The following is a 19,721-nucleotide window of genomic DNA, read 5'->3' on the forward strand; positions in this document are numbered from 1 at the left end:
GCCCAAAGTATTTTTACAATGTAAGGTGTGTCGCTAAATTATTCCAGGTACTATATGTACTAACAACAGTTAGCAGGCAAAGCAATTCTACAGCGACAGAGTTGTCCACTACATGGTAACAGACAGCACGCATGAGTCCTACTTGAAGCTACAATTCACCAAGAACGTTGTCACATACTTAAACTCTGAACACTTCAAAACAGAAAGTCTTGAAAAGTTTTAAATTTAAAGAACTCATATAAACCTACAGGCTTTTCCTTCCTACCCAAAGCCTCAGGCTATCCAAAATCATCTTTTAAAGAAGTTTCCTAGTAAACGATTACTACCTGCAAAAGGCACTGGCAATAGCTGCACAATCCAGAAATTTAGCCAGATCTGGACTATGACAATGGCCCACACAAGCGTAACGAAGTAAACATCACTGGTTTTCTTCTTTTTAAGAAAAGATCCAATCTCAGGTCTTTGTCTGCTCCCAGAAGAGGATGAAGAGGAGAAAGATGAAGACGCCTGTGGAGGCTGATCACCTTCTGTCGCACCTAAAACAAAAGCAAATAAAGTGGAAACGTTCACATTAATGGTTACCACAGAACAGAATATACTTCCTAGAGCCAACTTATTCTGCTTTCGGAGAGCTTATTCTGAACTTCAGAGAGCTAGAAAAGGGCCATGTAAGCTCTCCCACAACACGCTACACCATGCCAGGCACAGCAGGGAGCAGAGTAGAGATGCTATAGCCTCTAACAGGCCTCCTGTCGCTGCACGTACATTACAAACTAAATGTACTTTAGCAGATAACCACAAAAACATGAAAACCACAAGATATATTTCACTATCAGCAGCAAAGCAAAAATCTGTGTCTTAATATACATTTATATTTCTCTTCAAGTACTCAAAACAAAACCTCAGATTTGCTCAAAGCTCATTTAAACAAAACATAGTATACATTGAAGAGGATGCTTATATCTTACGAACTTCTTAACTACACTTCATTTTCTGAACACTGCAAGCACAGTGCTCACTGTGATCCTAAATTGTTTCTATAACCTACTCATAACAAAAGCAATCGCAGATTAGTGGATAGCAAATGCTCTCATTCTTTCATAAATTAGTAAAGATTAAGTTCAATCCAAAAAACCACGTGCTGATGGGTTAAAATCGAAGGTACTTAAGAATAAACAGCCAATAATCATTTCAGGCAATAATATTACGTCCAAGTTGAAGTTCTTGTATAGAGAACATACCAAGTATTTATTTATTTATTTTTAACTTTTTAGTTAGTAAGTCTGCCTAACATCAGGCTGCTGTGGATGATATCAAATCCGTATTCAGTCAGTGCATGTACAACCTCTCCCCGAGAACACCATTATTAACTTTTACTGAGGCCGCATGCTCAGCTGCGCGAGGAGAAATGCAGAAACTTTCCATGCACCACTACTTGAAAAACATTTATGGCCACTGTGGAAGAATGGGAACACCAGAACACCTGAAAAGCTACCGTGTGCTGAAGGGTAAGAGGTAATTTGTATGCTGGTACACACTGCAGCAGGTAAGCAATGAACACTGGACCTGTGTCACATCAACACTTTCCTCCCATGAAGAAACACTGTTGTTGAAACTACTACTGCATGCATATCAAGAAAATTCACAGTTCACACATGCAATTTAAGCTGCAATGTGTCACTAAAGCTACTCCTAGACTAAAGCATGACAGCTAGAGCATACAAAAGACAGATTTGTCATACGTGTACAGTAGTGGCAAGTGACAAATTCTGCAGCCTCACACACTGGATGAGCATTCTTCGTTTGTTGTAGAAAGCTGCACTGGTGTTCTACAAGTAAGGGGAACTATTTTTAGAGCTTATAAGCACTTCCCAAACACACTAATACAAAAATGCAGATTTACTGATCCACCCAGTTGGACACTGAGACAATGACAGAAACAGCAAGTGGATGCTGGTAACGTTTTTGGTGGAACTTCTGAGTATTTCCAAAGAAATTACAGGAGGCAACCTGAAAGAAAGAACTCCGCATGCAGCCAAATATAGCAGATACTTCAGGTGGAGTGCTTCTTGGCAAACCAGCTGATGGAATGAAGGCCAGCCCTATCATACTTGAACTACACTTTGGACAAAAAGACCTAAGTTAGTTTTTCCATAATGGGATAGGAAGTTACCTGTACACAGAAGCTTTCCTAAAAGATAGAAAAAGTGTTTTTTGTCATAAGAAATAAAAGGGTCAAACATTCCCCTGTACTTCACAGTCTATCCTTGAAGAAGCAAAAAAGCACACAAAGAAAGAGACAAACGGATCCAGCTCACAGAACACTAGAGAAACACAAGCTTGAAAGTTGAAGGTCCATAGCTGAGAACACTCCCCATCGATTCAATTTATTCGACGCCTTTCTTATTACATTTTTTCTCAAAATGTGATATATGTCAGAAGTAATATGACAAAAAACAGAAACTCAAATGTCTATCAAAGGGAAGAAAGTCCTAAAAGCCAAAATTCAAAACAAAGGAATTCAGTATGATGAAGCCTATGTCTCAAGATTAAAATTATCTATCACTTTGTGCCCCAAAAGCATTTAGTAACATGACCTTTATGAAATAAAAAAATATATTACTTCCTTTCGTAATTAAAACGTTTATCAATATATTTCTGCAATGAAGAAAACCTTAACTAAATAACAGCAACAGTAACGTTAAGAGTAGTGCCAATTAAACTGACTCACTCTCTTACAGCTTCCCTATTAACATAATGAGGCTACACAGAATGCAAAACACAGATGGGAATAAGCTGGCAGGAAAAAAAGAAGGGGGGGAAAAAAAAAAAAAGAGAGACTATAAAAATCCTAGGGGATCCCAAGATGTGACATCTTTTTCAGAATTTAGTTCCACAGTACTTTAAGCTAAACTATACTGGCACTGCCAGTGACCCAGTCTTCTTCCCGTGCCAAACACACAGACTCCTTAGCATCAGGAATGCCACTCAGGTGACTGTATTGTAAGCCAGTTCACAGATCTGGTCCAGTCCAAAGAAAACACCACAAATGAGAAAAGCCACATTTTGTTGACAAGATGAGCTCTGCAAATCAAGGTGTGAGTGCCTCATTAACACAAATGGAGAGGGACTATCAGGATCTCGACTTAAGAGTAACTTTAGATTCTATAAAATTTCACAAACTGTGGTCCATAGTGGCTTTGGAGATAAAACCTGAAAATGCATTTTTTTTATCCTCAGAGTAATGACAGTATGACAGTCTTTCCCAAATAGCTAATATAACAGCCAATAAAGAATTCTACCAGAATCAGAATATATGGGGCGGGGGGAGGGGGGGAGGAGAGTGGGGAAGTGGAAACATTTAAGGATTTTGCATTCTATCATATTTGGAGCCAGCAAGACAACAGAATCAAGGCAGCTAACAGAACACTGCAGTAGTGCCTGCTTCTGAAGTTGGATACTTGGGTGCATTTGCTGCACACTATGGAAATTTTTGGGACCTTCGTAAGTTAGATCACCTTCCTTCTATCATTAAACTTCCCACTCCCAACACTAAAAAGCAGTATTCCACTACAAAATTAGGAAACCAAATAGAGTTCAGGAAAAGAAAACAAAACAAAGTAAAATCAATGCAGCTTATTTTCCTTCCTGTTTTCTTCATGAACAAACTGAAGCACAAGAACAATAACCATGAAGCACTGACTGTTCTGTAACTGAATTAATACAGTATATGCCTATCTCCTCCTACTTGCAGTTAACCAACCTTGACAATTACTGACATATACTTAGAGTAGGCATAAGGAAGATCCCATGAAGTCTGATAAATTAATGGGGCAAAAATTTCCAATGTCTTAAACTTCTCATATAATAGCTGTGTATAAAACTACAAGTTCCAAAGCAGGACAACAAAACATCCAAAAATCATGACAGAGGACAAGCAAAAGAGTTACAGATTCTTAACCCTGCAGGTAAAAACTTTTTGCTGTACCAGAACGATGTTTTCATCACCATTCGTACAGAAAATCCAAACCAAAGATGACCAAAGCAAACACTCATGACAGAACAAAATGTTGCTTCCCAAGAGACTGTTGAAAAAGTATTTTAACAATTGTTGAATGAGGGCAGCAAACTCTGTATTTGTTCTTTTCCTGTTGTGAAGGAAAACAAAAACAGAACTCACGAGATTTAAAAAAAGGTTATGTGCCTCAAGAAAATAAGTCAAAAAACCACTCACTATAGAAGATGCCTTTGTAAAGCTGCTGCAGTTTTCTTTCAGCCAAGAAAGGTTACATCTTGAAATCAGAACAGAAACTGTCTTTAAGAGGAAAAGAAACTACAACTGGTGTGTAAATTAAAAAAATAAATAAATAAACAAAAAAAACCATCCCCATAACCACTTACACAGTACATTTGTGGGAGACTGTCACTTGCCCAGATGTCCAAAATGCAGCCAAAAAAAAAAAACAAAAAAAAAAACAACTGACTTCCAAGATAAGATACAGTAATATAATAAAATTGTCACCAAGATGCTCCATTTTCAAATTTCAGGACATACATATTCTGTATTTGTTTTCATGGTAGTCTTGTGTAACATAAAGACAAAGGTAAGAAAAGAGTAAGTTGTCTAAAGCTGCCTGTTTTATATTTAAAAAAGAAGCACTTTTCAAATACAGTTTACACAGACACACTTAAAATTTGGAAGTGCATTTACTTTTCACCAAAAGATTTCTGAAGAGATTGTTCTACATCAACTGTTTAACACCTGATAGCTGAATTAACTTTTTAGTTTCATGCAAACTAGCCTTTAGGCAGAAGTTTTTAACATTACATTCTCAGAGCATTCTCTTTTGCACACTATGTTTCCTGTTCTTCGTAGTTCACACATTTCAAACAACATAAAGAACATCCTGACTTCAAGAAGACTGCTCAGACATGGTCAATTTGAAGTTTAAGTTTTGGAAGTTCATATTCTGTCAAGTTGAATGACCTGCTTTGTTTGTCTACTTATAGGAAATTGATGAAACCTTTCAATTGCCAGACATCCCCGTAATAGCTTATTTTTTAGTATCCCACTCCATCAAAGGCCTACCCAGAAAAATTATAGTAAGGCTTAAAACCAGAGACGGACATGTAAACACCCTCTTTGCAGTTATTTCAAGCCTTTTACAGAGTTCTTGTTCTGTTATTGCAAGTGAACGTACCATGACTTAAAGCTACATTCTCAAGTAAACTCACTAAGGAAATACTTGGAGCATTAGTTTAAAAGGAGAGCAAAGCTTTTTGTCACTGTGATGTACATAAAAGTCATTCTGACTGTAACCACTTCTGAAATCCAGTTATATCTTTTAACTCACAACAAGTCAAAGAGAAGGGGAGGAAAATAAATAAAATAAATAATAAAGATTAGGGGGAAAATGCCCTCATCCTGAAAAAAAAAGTAAAATCTGCAGGACAGGTCTTCTAAATGTACAGACAGCCACATACTACAATTCAGAAGACAGCTCTTAGATAATTATAATCGTCTTAACATTTCTAAAAACTGAAAAACCACTTTCATAAAGTATAAATGTGCTATTTTGGAAGGGATGAAGAGGAGAGGGACTATTGCGAAATTTGTTCTTAATTCCCTCTAATTTCATGCCTTTAGAGAAAATTCAAATATTTTCTTACAGAGTATTCAGTCACCTGAGGGTTGTGAGGAACGTTCATTACTGGACTCATCTTCTGTCATTGAAATTGCCATGGCAATTGTTGAAGCAGCAATGGAAATCATCTGACCCGGAAGCTCTGCCCCTGTAAAATATATACGTGTATGTAAATTAAAAAAAGGCTCAGTTCTTAAAATGTTTTTTATTTGTCGCTTGACATCCACTGAAGCTGCCAAGCAACAGAAATAACAAGAGAAGAAAAACATTTTTCACAAAGTCTAAATACAAACTGTATTTTTAAGAAACTGATATATCCAATAATTTGTGGTTAACGTAAGCAGCTTGCTGGATGGAGCTGTCTCACTACAAAACTCATGCTGATCGTTTATTTCAAAGTTAACCTTCAATTCCAAATTTCCTAGGCTTTACACTTGAAGCTACATATGGGATTCTCTACAATTATTGAAATATATTCCAAACTCCATAGTTATGGGGGACTGGCCTTGAAAAATGTGATTACTTTGTTATGAAAAACAGTTGATTGCAAAGATTTTCTGTGAAGAACCTAAGATTCATTTCAACATGCATAAACCACTTAGAACCAAACGTACTAAAATCTTCCTGTTAATTCTGGCAATCTATATGATACTGAATTTACACTAATACAGTCAAGATTCTCTCTCTTGACTTCACATAACTTTTGCCACCAGGAACAGAAGAAATAGTGACTCATTTCTTACCAGAAGACTCCTTTCCATTCTGCTGTTCATGTAACATGCCTACAGTCATCAGAACAACTATAACCAGGAACACAGGAATTCTCCAGCAACCTGCTACAGAAGCTGAAAGAGGCAGTATTTTTATGAAATAATATATATATATATATATAAATAAAAAGATGGCATACACCATTAATGAACTCTGTAATTAACGAAACTAAGAAAAGTACCCCAACTACAAGAACACTCTAGGGAGAAATTAAAAAGCGTCAAAAGACAAGAAGGTTTTCTTCGTTCATGGGAACGAAGAGAATAGGAAAAACAGATGAGCAAATTTCAGAATTAATAAATCAAGTTGTTACCAATTCTAACATCAGTGACTTTAAACTATGCTGGTATACCTTAGAAAATAATTTTACAACAACATACAGCATTATGTTAACAGCATTATATACACAAAGTAAAAACACTTTAGAAATCAGAGGCAAAACAAATCCCCCCCACCCCAAATCTGTATTTCTTGTTAGATCTCTAGGGTGCCTTTCTTGGGTTTTGACTTTTCAGCTAGTACTTCCAGAAAACCCAAGACTGGCAAAATGTAAGCGAAGGCAAAGCCACTCTGTGCAGCTTCAAACCTCAAGCAAGAGTCCCCATGTGTTCAGAACAACCCTTGAAACCTGATGCTAAAGCAAAGTTAATCATGAAGTATGCTCTGAAACCTTCCATCGCGACACCCTTTTATTATTTGCCTAACGCTGCCAACATAAACTCTTGTATGATAATATAATCTGACATTGTTATATTAAATATGCAAACTTAATACTACCATAATCTTATATTTAATACTAACAGATTACTATATTCTTGTATTTGCATTAACTTACTATGCAGATCACACAGTAAATTTATTCGATATTGTTGGTATCAACATGCTTGTTGACTGCTGAATGACACACTTGGTTTTTGTTTCTCTCTCTCTCTTTTTTTTTTTTTTGCTTCTATTCCTACTATTAGATGCATTTTACAGCTTCAGCCTTGGTTAATGACAAGTTTAAATATATATATATATAAAAAAAATCCCAACCCGTCCCCTTCTGTCAGGGGTCAGTAACAGGCCTGTTACTGCAAGAGCCACATAAAGGGAAACTGCAGCAAACGCACACTGGGCAGCAGGAGTGGAAAGCACAAGTTGCTCAGCTCCTTGATGCTCTTCCCAGTCCTTACTCCAAGGCTCTCTGCTGGCCGCGTGCAGCCAGTTACTGAGCAGAGGCTCTTGACTGAGGCTCTATCGAGGGATTTAGAGAAAAAGCAAGAAAAGCTTTGATTTCAAGACAACAGAATCACTATGGGCACATTAGAAAAATAACTTGGTACTCACCTAAGTGAAAGAGCAGCATGATCCAGACAGGAACGGAGACTGCTTTTAAGTAGCGCTCAGTGCTTATATTCCACTTGAATGAAACCATCAACAGGTAACCGAGCACCAAGGTCCATATCTTTAAGAGAAAGATACACACAGATAAACATTCATACTTGCAATACAGACACTTGTGTGCATGTTCACACCCCCTAGCTGATACTGCGAGGGGGTTGATGTCAGGTTTTAGTTCCCAAATGCAGGCTTCTTTAAGAAGCATCAGCTACAGGAGTTTTAGCTCCGTGTGAGGGAAATGCAGAGTTTGTGCAAAGCACAAGGAGATGAGGCCAGATGAACATTTGGTCTGCCTTCATTGCAGCTGAAACGTGAGGGGGAATACATGCTTTGTGTGACAGAAACCCCAAAGGAAGATTCTGCAGCTGAGACCAAACTCTGGTGCTCTGAACTACCACTGAAAGATCAGAGACTCAATGAAAGGGGGCCACCAGAAGCACCAGTGGGGCCTTAGGGAGACAGAGCCAGCAGAGCACCACTCCTAGCCGGGCACAGCTTGCCAGTTCCTGTGTGCCCACTCTAAGAAGTAATCGAGTTTATACCAAAGATGGCCCTTAGAAAGCTCAGCAAAAACTGCTGCTCCTCAGCAGTGCTTTCAAATGACTTGTGACACGTGATTTTATCAAAGATCACTTAACTGAAGTCAAAAAAATGTTTCTGTGGTAGCAAATGAGACGTGGTCATTTGCTGTTACTGCTTGTAACTGCTTTCTACAAGCCTGCTCACCAGATAAATGACAACAGAGAATTCTAAATAAGACTAGAGATGAAGGATTTAAGCTTGAAAATGGTGAAAAGAAGAAAGCAGAAACGAAGAGACAGCAGGAGATAGAAAGCTGCTACTCAGCAAAAGATGTGAAATAAAAAAGGTATGAAAATATTTTTTCTTTAAAGAGTGGTTCATTATTATAAAATTCTTATCTATATAAATACAGATATACAAATAATGATAGTTTTGATATTTCTAAGTGGTCTGGAGGAAATCTGAACTGCACCGAGCTCTGCAGCCAAGCACCGATGGAGCCGGTTAACTTCAGCAGGAGCACTCAGACATTTAAGGCAATTCAAAAATCACTTAAGAAATGTGATAAGCAAACATACACACACCCTTTTCATACTAATCTTTCACATCAGAGCTGGTCAGTCCAACTTTTCACTGCCACCTATCTGTAGTTACAAAACGGTGTAATACTTGTGGCCAAATGCAGACTCCACACTAAAGCCTAAAACTAGTAAAACTCTGACATGAAGATTAAATTCAAAAATAATAATAATAAATTTTGACCTCAAGCGCATCACAGCATGCCTTTCACAGCATAGGTTCGTAGCAAATTCACTCACAAAGTGTATTGCAGTGCAGTTTTAGAGAGAACTCCGATGAAGATGCTGTCCTGCTCCCTGCTATCAGCCACACAACATCTGTGTATCAAGCATATTCCAGCCTAAAGACAATTTTTCTCTTTGGCTTTAATGAGAAATTGCAAAAAATTGACACTGTGAGCTCTATAAATTATATCTTCTGATTAAAACACACCAAGAGTAGGATACTAACAAGGCATAGACCTATGTTTAACAGCCAACAAAGCAAAACACATTCCACTGCTTTTGCCCATGCATGTAGCTGAATGAAAAGCCAACACACCAGCTACCATAACTGCTTATTTACCAAGCTGAAGTCAGTCACAGATACCTAACTTTCCCCATCTACTCTGAGATTTTAAATGCCTATTCAATCTCAATTATACTTACAGGTATGCGCAACTCCCATACACCAGAACTGAAGGATAGTTTAATCCAATAAGCTTTCCTTCTTCTTTCCCTCACTTATTTTCTGAAGAGACAGCAAAGACCTCACTCCTCGTATCTCCTTTGCATTTTGTAGCACCTCTTGTAAATTTAAAAAGATATTCATTTGCCTTTAGACATATTAAGAAAAAATAAATAAGCAAGCTGCATACCTCCCTGAATCATTAAGACTGCATGACTACTTCTCACGGTTCTTCAGCCACTTTTAGGTTACAGCGGTAAATTTAAAAGACCAGGTCTAGAGATGTCTATGCAAGTCTGAGGGGCTTCAGTTCCTTTTAAACTGCCAACTGGAGGCAAAATTAACACCGCAAAAAAAAGCTGCAGCTTTTATGTTAAGATCAAGCATCTGCTTCAGTGTTTTGATTTCCCTTTTAAATTTTACTGCTGGAACGTCTGAGATTTATCATCACGGCCTTTTCAACATTACTGGAAGTCTGCTTCCAGTTGTCGTTAAAGCTTGGAGAATGTGAAAATCTGAGAAATGCTTTGGCATCATTTTTCAATGAGAACGAACAACGGTTATGTTGATGAGTAAAACTTTTTATCTGCACAGCTCCCTCTTCCTGTCAGCAAGTTACTCTCTCTGGGAGAGGCTTTTGAGCTGATCTCATTTAGCAGCTCGCTGCTGCTGAACACAGAGGCAGCTCCCTTCTCTCCCACCGCTATGGATGCAGCCTCACCCCTTCTGCACGCCAGCTTCCACGTCCACCCAGGCAGCTCAAGCTCCCTCAGCTGAAAGAAAACTACTCAGAGAAAGAAAAAAAAAAGTTTATAATCTAATTCAGCTACAGCTGAGCATCCCTCGGTTAACAAACTTCTTACCTACTTCACGGAAACTATCCCATCATAAATACAACAGTAAGTCTGAGGAGAATGAAGAACAATTACTTCTGATATATGTCCTGCCAACCTCCCAAACATTTCCAGGTTTTAAATGGCATGTTTCAATTCTTCCTTCTTCTAGTTTTCTACCCTCTGCCTTTGGCATCTCTAAGTGTTGTGTGTGTGTTTTTTTTTTCTTTTTGTTACCCCCCCTCCCCCTCCCTTTTTTCTGAATGGAGTTACATAAAGCAGCTTGAGGAAACTCTGGGTCCAGTTCAATTCAAACATTTTCCTATTTCCAGTTGGCTTCAAGGCTATGGCAAAACAAAAAATCCTCACCACTTCCCTCCCTGTAACATTTTTAAATGAAATTTTCATTTAGAAGTAAAGATTTTCATGAGTTTTTCCTTAAAATAGTAAATAGTTCAAACATTGAGTAGCAGCCTTAATCTCCGACAGCTGCCATCCAAAATCCATCGACTACGCTTAGCACCTTCTGGTTCCCCCCCCCCGTTCCTTCATCAACCAGCTTTAAACAACAGAAAAGGGTAAGCAGAGGAAAGGGTCGTTTATCCTTCCCTGTTCAGCTTTCTATTGCAGAAACCCATTTCCTCCAATAATATTTCCACTAGGAAAAAACAACAACAAAACTTCGGCATGCGATCATCACTTACTTTGAAAATCAAATTACAGAGCATCAGAAGAAGAGGACGTTTCCAAGCAAGCTGCCTCAAGCACACACCTATCTAGGCACCATACAAATCCCTACAAAAAGGGACTTCATCATTTTAGTATTCTGCCGTCAGCAGCAGTCACACACACACCTCAGCCACTCCACGTGTGCTTTGCAAGCTTTTAAAATGTTGCTGCACGGAGTGAAGCTGGCTGAAGAAGAGATCTTGTGACAGCAGCTTGTTATTTCTACCTCCTCCTCCTCGCTGGCAAAGGAATGAACCTATGGCAAGAGCTGAGCAGAACAGCGTGGACTTGGCAACTGAAGACACTAGGCTTTAAATGTATAGCTAAAAGCCAAATTGCATTTGCCACTACAAATATCACAGCGTCTTCTTTATCTGTTCATCTGAAAATGTTTTTCTAAACAAGAAAAAAAGATATTAAGAAGGCAAGTGAGGAATTATGGAAATGTTATTTTTACTCCAGTTTTCAGAAGCAAAATTAACTTCACGTGGTTATACTGTATATTGCACAGGACACAAGAGGAAAGGTGTCACCTTGTGCAAATTTCGGCAGAATGAAGATGAAAAGCATGACTGGCTTTCATTTCACATGGAGCTAACTTTTGTCAAGCAGATACAAAACCAAACAAACCTAGGCACGCAGATAATGCTATTGCCCACCTCGGAGCAAACTCAACCACTTCTTCCCTTCGCTAGAAAGCCTGCATTGACCTATGCAGGTAAATAACAACCTGATTTTTTTCTAAGGAAGCACAAGCAAGTGTACACCCGAGTGAGTTATTCCTTGTCCTAAACCCCGGGGAACACAAACAGGCACCAGTTCCACAGAACCCCAAGCTGTGAAATATATCCACTTCTGTATCTTTGCGTTTAACACCCAAGGGCTACTAGACCAGCTTAAGCAGAAGCCTGGTGTTCTGCAAGATTACAACTTTTTTGAAGAGATTAAAAAAAAAAAAGTCTCTTTTTTGAAGAGACAAAAAAAAATCATGCACTTACGATTGGAATCTTGGTGCAGGCAAGAACTGACCTTCAAAACCAATACTGGCACACACAGGTTAAAAGTGTTTTCAGTATCTTCTGCAAGGTTTCCTAAGCTGTGAATTTAAGGAAATCTGTTACGTTAGCATATGCAGAAAACTGCAGCTCTGAATGCTAAAATGCCCCCGCTATAGTTCATTTTTCCTGTCTTAAAACAAAGGTTACTTATGGGAATCTCTCTTAATAAAAAGCTACCCTGAAATCAAACTTTTCAAGATTCACTTGTGAGAAGACTGCATCAAATCCTCTCTGTGCAGACTGAGTACTGCTCCTTCGACATGCTTCATGTGGCCACTTTCACAAGAGATGTCTCCTCGACCGAAGAGACTTCATCTTTTTTTACTTCACAGCACGTAGCTAAAATCTTGCTGGACAGTTCCATACCAATCATTCCTTCCAGAGGTGGTAGAAAAATAAGTATAATTATGTCTAACTAATATGTATTATGAAAATTGCAAAAAATAACTAACTTTATGTAGCTTTTCTCATTAGGCTCAAGACAGCCCAGCTTGGTGCTTGGGGCTGCACCCCAGGCATATAAATTAAAAATAAAAACTCACTGCCCTTTTCAAAAGGCTCCTCAAGGCAGGCTCTCCCAAAGCTGAGGGGAGTGTGGAAGTGAAAAAGTGAAGGTGGGAAAAAAAAAAAACACTTCTAACATCCTCTTTTTTTCCTGCCCCTCCCCATCCTGTTTTCAATAGGACATATGTGGTCTCTACAAAATGGATCTCTTTTGTGAAAACAAAACCAAAACTGTGGTTTTGGTAACGTGTGCTTACAGCCAATGCCCGGCTGATTTATAAACCATGAAACCAAATATTGAAAAGACTGTCTGTTATAAACAGCAGAAAGAATACTTAAGGTTTTTCTCAGCGGTTGTATTTTTTGTGGGTGGTAATGGTTTGCGGGTTTTTTTTTCTGTTTTGGTTTGGTTTTTATATGCTAGGAAAGTTTTAGAAATCTTCAAGCCTGCTCTAGGAAGAAATTTCTTCCTTTCCCCCGGGGTTATGAAACACTGCGAAGAGAAATTACATACAACTCTAAATCAGAACTGCATTTTCCTCATTTATAGTTACACAACATGATAATCAAACTTAACCATTTCCTATGGTAGTAGAGACACTGCCCAGTAGGTGAACTTCATGAGATGTAGATACTTTTAGATCCTTTGTAGGTGGCACTAGGGAAGCCAAGCACCTGGGATGCCCGTGACCCAACGTGTTTGCCAAGAAGCTTGTTTGAGAATTTCAATCTGCAAGGGATGCTCTGGGCACTGCCGACATCTAGTGCCAACAGAAGTGAAGTTTTCCCAGACGGATGTCTTTGATAATTTCCCTGAAAAGGAGCAGAGAGTCAACAGGCTAAGACAGACAACACTGTCTTAGGCAATTCCAATGTGCTGGTCACAGCACACAGTATTTCCAAATCTGCTCAGCACTGTAGCGAGGGAAGGACTGATTGGGTCCTCTAACCGCATCTAAACCACGAGCACCAAATGAGTCATACCTGTTACAGTGAGATGTAGAGCTCTGCTAACAGAGACCTACAGTTCCACACCTGAACAAAAAAATAATAATATTACAGACCCACATACAAGGACACAGCTCCAAACCTGACCAACTACTTGTGACAAACCACAGAAGAAAGACTGGCCATGGGAGAAAGGTTTTGACAGCCCGGTGACCAACTTCACTCTGGAGAATTCTGCAAATTATGATTGCATCAGATTTAATTTACTGAGAAGATGAACTTCAGAGTCAATGCAGAACAGCTGTATAATTCATTTTATCTGCTGGGATCTACAAACCATTTTCTATATAAATATGAGCACTTGGCCCCTACTGAAAAAAAAATACAACCGCTGGCTGGCATTTCCTGTGTAGTACTGTAAATGTAAAATGGTGGGCTCAAATAATTTGAACTCCTGGCACAAGGCAAAAGAACTTCCCCTACCTTAAGTACAGTGCTGGACACAAGATACTTCCTACAAAACAATGATGGACAAGGCAGTCCAAGATAAGTCTTCAGAAGGTGTGCAGACTGTGAGGGTAACCATGATGAAACTGGTATAGCATATAAACATATAAGGGCATCTTTATAGCCTGCTTTGGGACAGCCTCCCCTCTGATGCAAGAAAAAAAAGATGCAGAAAAACTTCCTTCTTCCCTATTATACCTAACTGAAGTTCATGCAGAATGCTTGTCCTCTACATGAAGTTTCTGCAAACTACCTGTAGAGAAGGTGGGAATCAGGGTAAGGAGCTCAACTGGAATTTACTGCCAACTTAAAGATAGCAGTCTACTACATTTCTCGAGCAAGCTTTTTCAAAGAAGATACAGGAATTGTAAAGCACCAAGGGAAAGGAGATGGTGAGAGCACAATAATTGCAGACTAGCCTAAGATGCTGGACTTGTTCTTCAAATGTAATGTTTTGCAATTAATTAGTGAACGGGTTTATCATGGTGCTATCCAGGATTCCTAATTCAAATTGCAGAAGTGACTTAAAAACCACAGCCAGGAACATAGCCATTTCTAAATCTTCACTTATCAACGCCGTGAACGGCTTCCCCAGATTTGTGGACAACAGCACTAGAGAGCTCTGTAGCACGCTGGTGCCAAGGTGCAGTTGTCTCTGTCATTACCCCATGTTAGTCGTGTATGTGGGGAACAATGTTCTGAACTGAAGAGAAATTCTGGCTCTCTCTCATGGCTTAGTAGATACCACAAAAATACCTTTAAATAGGAAGCTCCGAACTGGTATCCAAAAAAATGTCACTGTTCTGAGTCAAATTCTACTAGCAGGCACCCTCTCGCTTACCTAGTACACCAGAGGGAATCAGAAAGAGAAGAGGACTGCGCACATTCTTCCTTTCCACAAGCAGCGGGGCCTTCCAGGTGGTGCAAAGCTCCCAGTAAGAATACAGGCACTTTACACCTTGGTAAGACAGAACTGTGGGTGGCTGCAGCACAGACTTTTGTAGTTCACAAGATAAAAATTGCCATAAACTACCGTATGGTGCTACTCAGATGCTGCTTTCACAGTCAGAGCGCTCCACGAAGCAACAGGCATTTGCTTGTCTCCTTTACACTTTTAATAAATTCTTCATTTATTATATTCCTGGCAAGAAAGTACTCCTTATTGCAAAAGGGAAAAAATTACTTATTTTTATGTTAAGTAAGTTGTTCTGAATTAAAGTATTTCAAAACACAGAGATCTGGATTGGCTTAGTTGGCTGCTAAAAGAAACAATGCAAAAAAAAAAAAAAAGAGATTACCAATACTTTTGCTTATCACAGAGTATCTGCAAACAAAAACAGTTCTAATTTTCATGCAAGATACCACAGAGAAGGAGCCATGGAGGATTCAGGTCCCAGAAAAGAACAGAACAACGGAGCAAACGGACTTGCAATATGCAAAACTCCTGTGCGGCTAACAAGCAGAATGCAGACATGCAAACTTGGTCCCGCATGGTAACACGGAAATTAAACAGCTTTTCCATGCTGAACTGCAGTTAAAGTAGATGCCACAAACCAACCCAGCTCAAGGTTTCCCAGCAGCCCAGACAAAATTAAGTTATCCTGCTGCAGTTCTGAGATAATGCAAATCAAGTAATGGCAAAATTCACAAAACTGGAATAGGAAAACACTGTAAAATGTATAGATGATGCCAGGCTGAGCTGAGGTTATTTACAAAGGGAAGACCGCAGCTTCTTTCTCATGTAGTGTCCCAGAAAGAGATTTTGGCAGCTCACTTGGCTTGTTACTGGTTTGCTTAAGGAGGCCCATGGTTAGTTATTTTGATATAAACTCAAATTTTCGCAAGGAACTTAAGTCTGAAGAGTTCTAGGAACTCAGTGCACATCATGACTCTGGTTGTAGTGCAACTTCCTTTGGTAGTTTTCCATTTACCAGCTGTAAGTATAGCTTAATTAACTGAGTTTGAATACAGGACTGGACTTAGCCAAGTCTTATAGTCTAGTAATACCGACTCTGTTAAACAGGTAGGCCAATCCAAAGGAAAGTCTTAAACTTATCAAGTAAACTGCACAGCAACTAACTAAATCTTCAAGTTCTTCCTCCACTTAACTGAAGGTAAAGGGAAGAAGCTTGTATCTTTGTCTCTCAACAAAATGAGAATGAGAGAGACTGCCTGTCTTGTCTACTCAGTCTTAATTATACTCCTGAGGACAAACCAGACCAGAAACACATCCCCCCTGACATCTCCCAGCACATGACAACACTTCAGAGCACAACTAATTTTTATTTTTATTTTTTGTTTTTTTTCCCTGGTATACACATCCAAAGTTGTGTTTGAGGTTTCAGCATACACTAGCGGCACCAAAGGAATAAAACTTGGATTCAAACACACACAAATTTGAAGTCAGAAGCCTGGTTAAGTTTGCTCTTTGATTTTCTTGGCAGTTTCTCCCTCTTGCCCACATACGTGAATCAGTTTTAAACAGTTCTTTGGTTTTATCTCCATGTGTAAGTGGAGATAAATGTGTGTCGTTTTCCACTCAGAGCTTCTGTTACTGTTAGGTTTTTGGGGTGTTGTTTGCTTTTTAAAGTAGAACAGTCTAGCTTGAAAAGCCTGCTTTAAAAAGCCTTTGACACCAAGGAAGCTCAGCATGTCGGTACATAAAAAACTACAACTTTATTGATCTACTCTGCTTTCACATAGCCATTTAATTCAGATACGTAGGTTTTGGGGTTGTTTTTTTGCATTTTCTGTTCAGCATTTCTAAGTAACAAAGTGAGGACGAGTTCCACCAGTTTTAACCTACGTACTGAGGGAAACAGAAGGCAAAGCAATCCCTCCCAATGCCCTTTATCACAACACACAACATTTATAAGTTAGACACACAGCTTTACTTGGCACTCCTACTAAGTCTGCACTGCTTGGTACTTGAAGGAAGGAAGTAAGTAAAGCAGTGCAGATATAGACAAGCCTCCAGCTGCCTTTCCCCAGCCCCTCACAGCCGCCTCACACCAGCTGCTTGCCCAAAACCTCACCTGCATTACCCCATTTAGGGGCACCTCACAACTGCGGTGGCTACGGTAAGGGTGCGACATACAGGCGGTGGACACCTGCTTCTGTGGCCGGGCTGTACCTCAGCCAGGAGATTTTTTAAACCCTTTTGCATGCGGCTTTGACAGGAAAATCGAGGCTTGCCCTACCAAGCCACACAGCCCCCCTCCTCTCCGGAGCCACCCACAGAGGCTCGGGGGTCTGCTTCCTCCTCCAAAGACACACAGAACAAACCCCACGTGCAGCCGAGGGGCTCGTTAGAACTCCCCCCAACACACACAAACACAAAGCAAACCCACGGGCTCGTCACAACGCCCCCCACCCGCGCCCACAGGGCGGCGGTGCCAGCCCGCCCGCCGGGGCGCAACAAGTGAGATGGCGCCGGGCCTCGCCCCGCACCCCCAAACCCCCCCCCCAAGACCCCCCAAAACCCACCCCCAGGTCCCCGCGCCCTCCTCACCCACTGGCTGCTGAAGTAGTCCAGCCCCTGGCAGATGAGGCGGGCGGCCTGGGCCAGCAGCAGCTGCACGCCCAGCGAGCTGCCGAGGCAGTAGAGCCCGTAGAGCAGCGGCCCCCCGGCGCCCAGCAGCAGCAGCAGCCGCCGGCGCCGCAGCACCTGCTGGCCCAGCGCCTCCACGCCGTAGTTGGCGAAGCAGGCGGGCAGCAGCAAGGCGGCCAGCAGCACCGGCGTGCCGGAGCGCTGCAGGCGGCCGAGCCAGCGGCGGCCCAGCGCCGTCAGCGAGCTCTTGAAGGGGTGCAGGAAGGTGCCGCAGAGCACGGCCCAGAGCAGCGGCCGCAGGAAGGCCTCCAGGATGAAGTACACCAGCACGGCGGCGCCGCAGCACAGCCCGGCGAACAGCAGCGCCCCGGTGTTGTAGAAGGCCTGCTTGATCGGCTTCTCCAGCCGCGGCAGCGACACCCCCGAGCCCCCCGACGGGGTGCCCAGCGGCAGCCGCGGCACGGCCGCCGGCGTGCCCCCAGCCCCGCAGCCCCCCGGCGGCTCCCCGCGGTCGGCCATGGCGCCCCGCAGCCCCCCGGGCGCGGCCGCGGCTGCCAGGGGGCGACGCCGCCGCCGGAGGCTCGGGCGAGGGCGCGGGGAGGCGGCCGGGGCCGGAGTGCCGCCCTGCAGGGAGGGAGGGTGCCGGGAAATGTAGTTTTTTCCTCAGGAGGAGGCCGCTCCGTCCCCTTTTTCCCTTTTTTGTCAGCGCTGGGCGCGGCCCGGGCATGCCAGCCCCTCGGTTATGCTGCCATGGGTCAGCGCCGACCGCGCACCTCAGCGCTCCGAGGTCTTTTCCCTCCTCACCCCATCCCCGCAGCCCTCTCCCAGCTCCTGTAAACGCCCTCCCGACGCTACTTTGGGAGCTGAAAACGTTTGGAAATGTGCGGTGTCACCCTCAAGGTGGAGAGCAGGACGGGTTGGACCAGCCGGAGAATTGTGGCTTGTCGGAACCTGCCCGGGCATCGGCTTATTTACCGAGGGAACGCTGCCCTTCTGCTGGGAATGAGGCCGACTGAAGTAAAAGTAGTTCTGTCTGGATTTTTAGACCTGCCATCCGTGATGTTACGTTGCCTCAAAGTTGTTTTCCCACAGAGAGATTTCCCACATCTGGCGTACAGCAGACACGTGTCCATCTGTGAGGGTGACAGCTTGTGTTTTACAGGCAGTCTAAAAACCTCTATAAATGTTTGCTGTGAACACGTGTGGGATCCCCACACTGGGATCCCCAACATTTGAAGTTGCTCAGTGCTGGCACTGTGCTATTCCAGCAGTTTCCCTTTCACACCCCCAAGCAACCTTCACCAGGTGCTAAAGCTATTGGTGATGCCACCATAAAGCCTCCATAGTGAGCTTCTCTTTTCTTCTGAACGAGAAATGCAGCCTAACATCCATCTCTACAACATATTGCAGAGGTGCATGCCTCTGAACATATAAAAAGTGCATAGGGGTTGGAATTTGATTTAAAAAAATAATAATGTTTACATACAGTTTTAACATCATGTAACATCATGGTAGGTCTGTGTCCACCAGGACTTCAGAGTTTTTGTATGATGTAGATATCCACAGGCTGAAATTACTCTGAGCACAATTGTTTTCAATGGATAAAATAGGAAACTGTAGTGCACTTTTTAAAGGCAGAGCAGTAAAGACGGCAGAGGAGTGCTGAAACCTATCTGTCCCATCGGCCCAGGAAGGAAAGACATGGGTTTTTCCCACACTTGCTGTAATGTGTTGTGTCCTGCAGCTGTAGGTGGGGCAGGACCCAGGCAGTTTCTGAGAGCTTTTGGCTCACAGTCCTTACTCTTCCATGCTGCAAAGGCTCTGCTGCCAGTTACACGCCCATTCCTGCTTGTAGAGGTCCCTCTCGGCTCATGCAGCTCCATTTTTCCTTTGCCAAACAAACCATGTGCCAGTTCAAAGGACATTAATTTCATGCAAAGGGAGGCATTAAGAGACCTACAGGTACCTTGTTTGTTCCTGATGGGGATGATGTATTACAAGCAGCTGTCCGTAGGAGAGAGAAGCT

The 19,721-nt window shown here is 41.7% G+C and overlaps 1 protein-coding gene across 5 annotated transcripts in view; it reads right to left on the reverse strand.

Moving 5' to 3' along the window:
* Positions 1 to 18,244, reverse strand: part of TMEM245 (transmembrane protein 245) — a 90,544-nt gene extending 72,300 nt beyond the window's left edge. For 2 of the 5 annotated variants that reach the window (XM_035319705.1, XM_035319704.1), the window contains exons 1-6: positions 17,657 to 18,242; positions 7,746 to 7,863; positions 6,389 to 6,490; positions 5,686 to 5,793; positions 1,743 to 1,829; positions 327 to 536 (exon numbers count right to left, since the gene is read on the reverse strand). In XM_035319705.1, the coding sequence (XP_035175596.1) occupies positions 327 to 536; positions 1,743 to 1,829; positions 5,686 to 5,793; positions 6,389 to 6,490; positions 7,746 to 7,863; positions 17,657 to 18,214 (1,183 nt within the window). In that variant the 5' untranslated portion in view covers positions 18,215 to 18,242. Of the gene's footprint in view, positions 1 to 326; positions 537 to 1,742; positions 1,830 to 5,685; positions 5,794 to 6,388; positions 6,491 to 7,745; positions 7,864 to 17,656 lie in introns of all 5 variants that reach the window. The other 3 variants (XM_035319707.1, XM_035319708.1, XM_035319706.1) reach the window with 3 other exon arrangements.
* Positions 18,245 to 19,721: the final 1,477 nt, after the last annotated feature.

Source organism: Oxyura jamaicensis, chromosome 2, assembly GCF_011077185.1.
Source record: "Oxyura jamaicensis isolate SHBP4307 breed ruddy duck chromosome 2, BPBGC_Ojam_1.0, whole genome shotgun sequence".
In the NCBI taxonomy this organism is placed as follows: Eukaryota; Metazoa; Chordata; class Aves; order Anseriformes; family Anatidae; genus Oxyura; species Oxyura jamaicensis.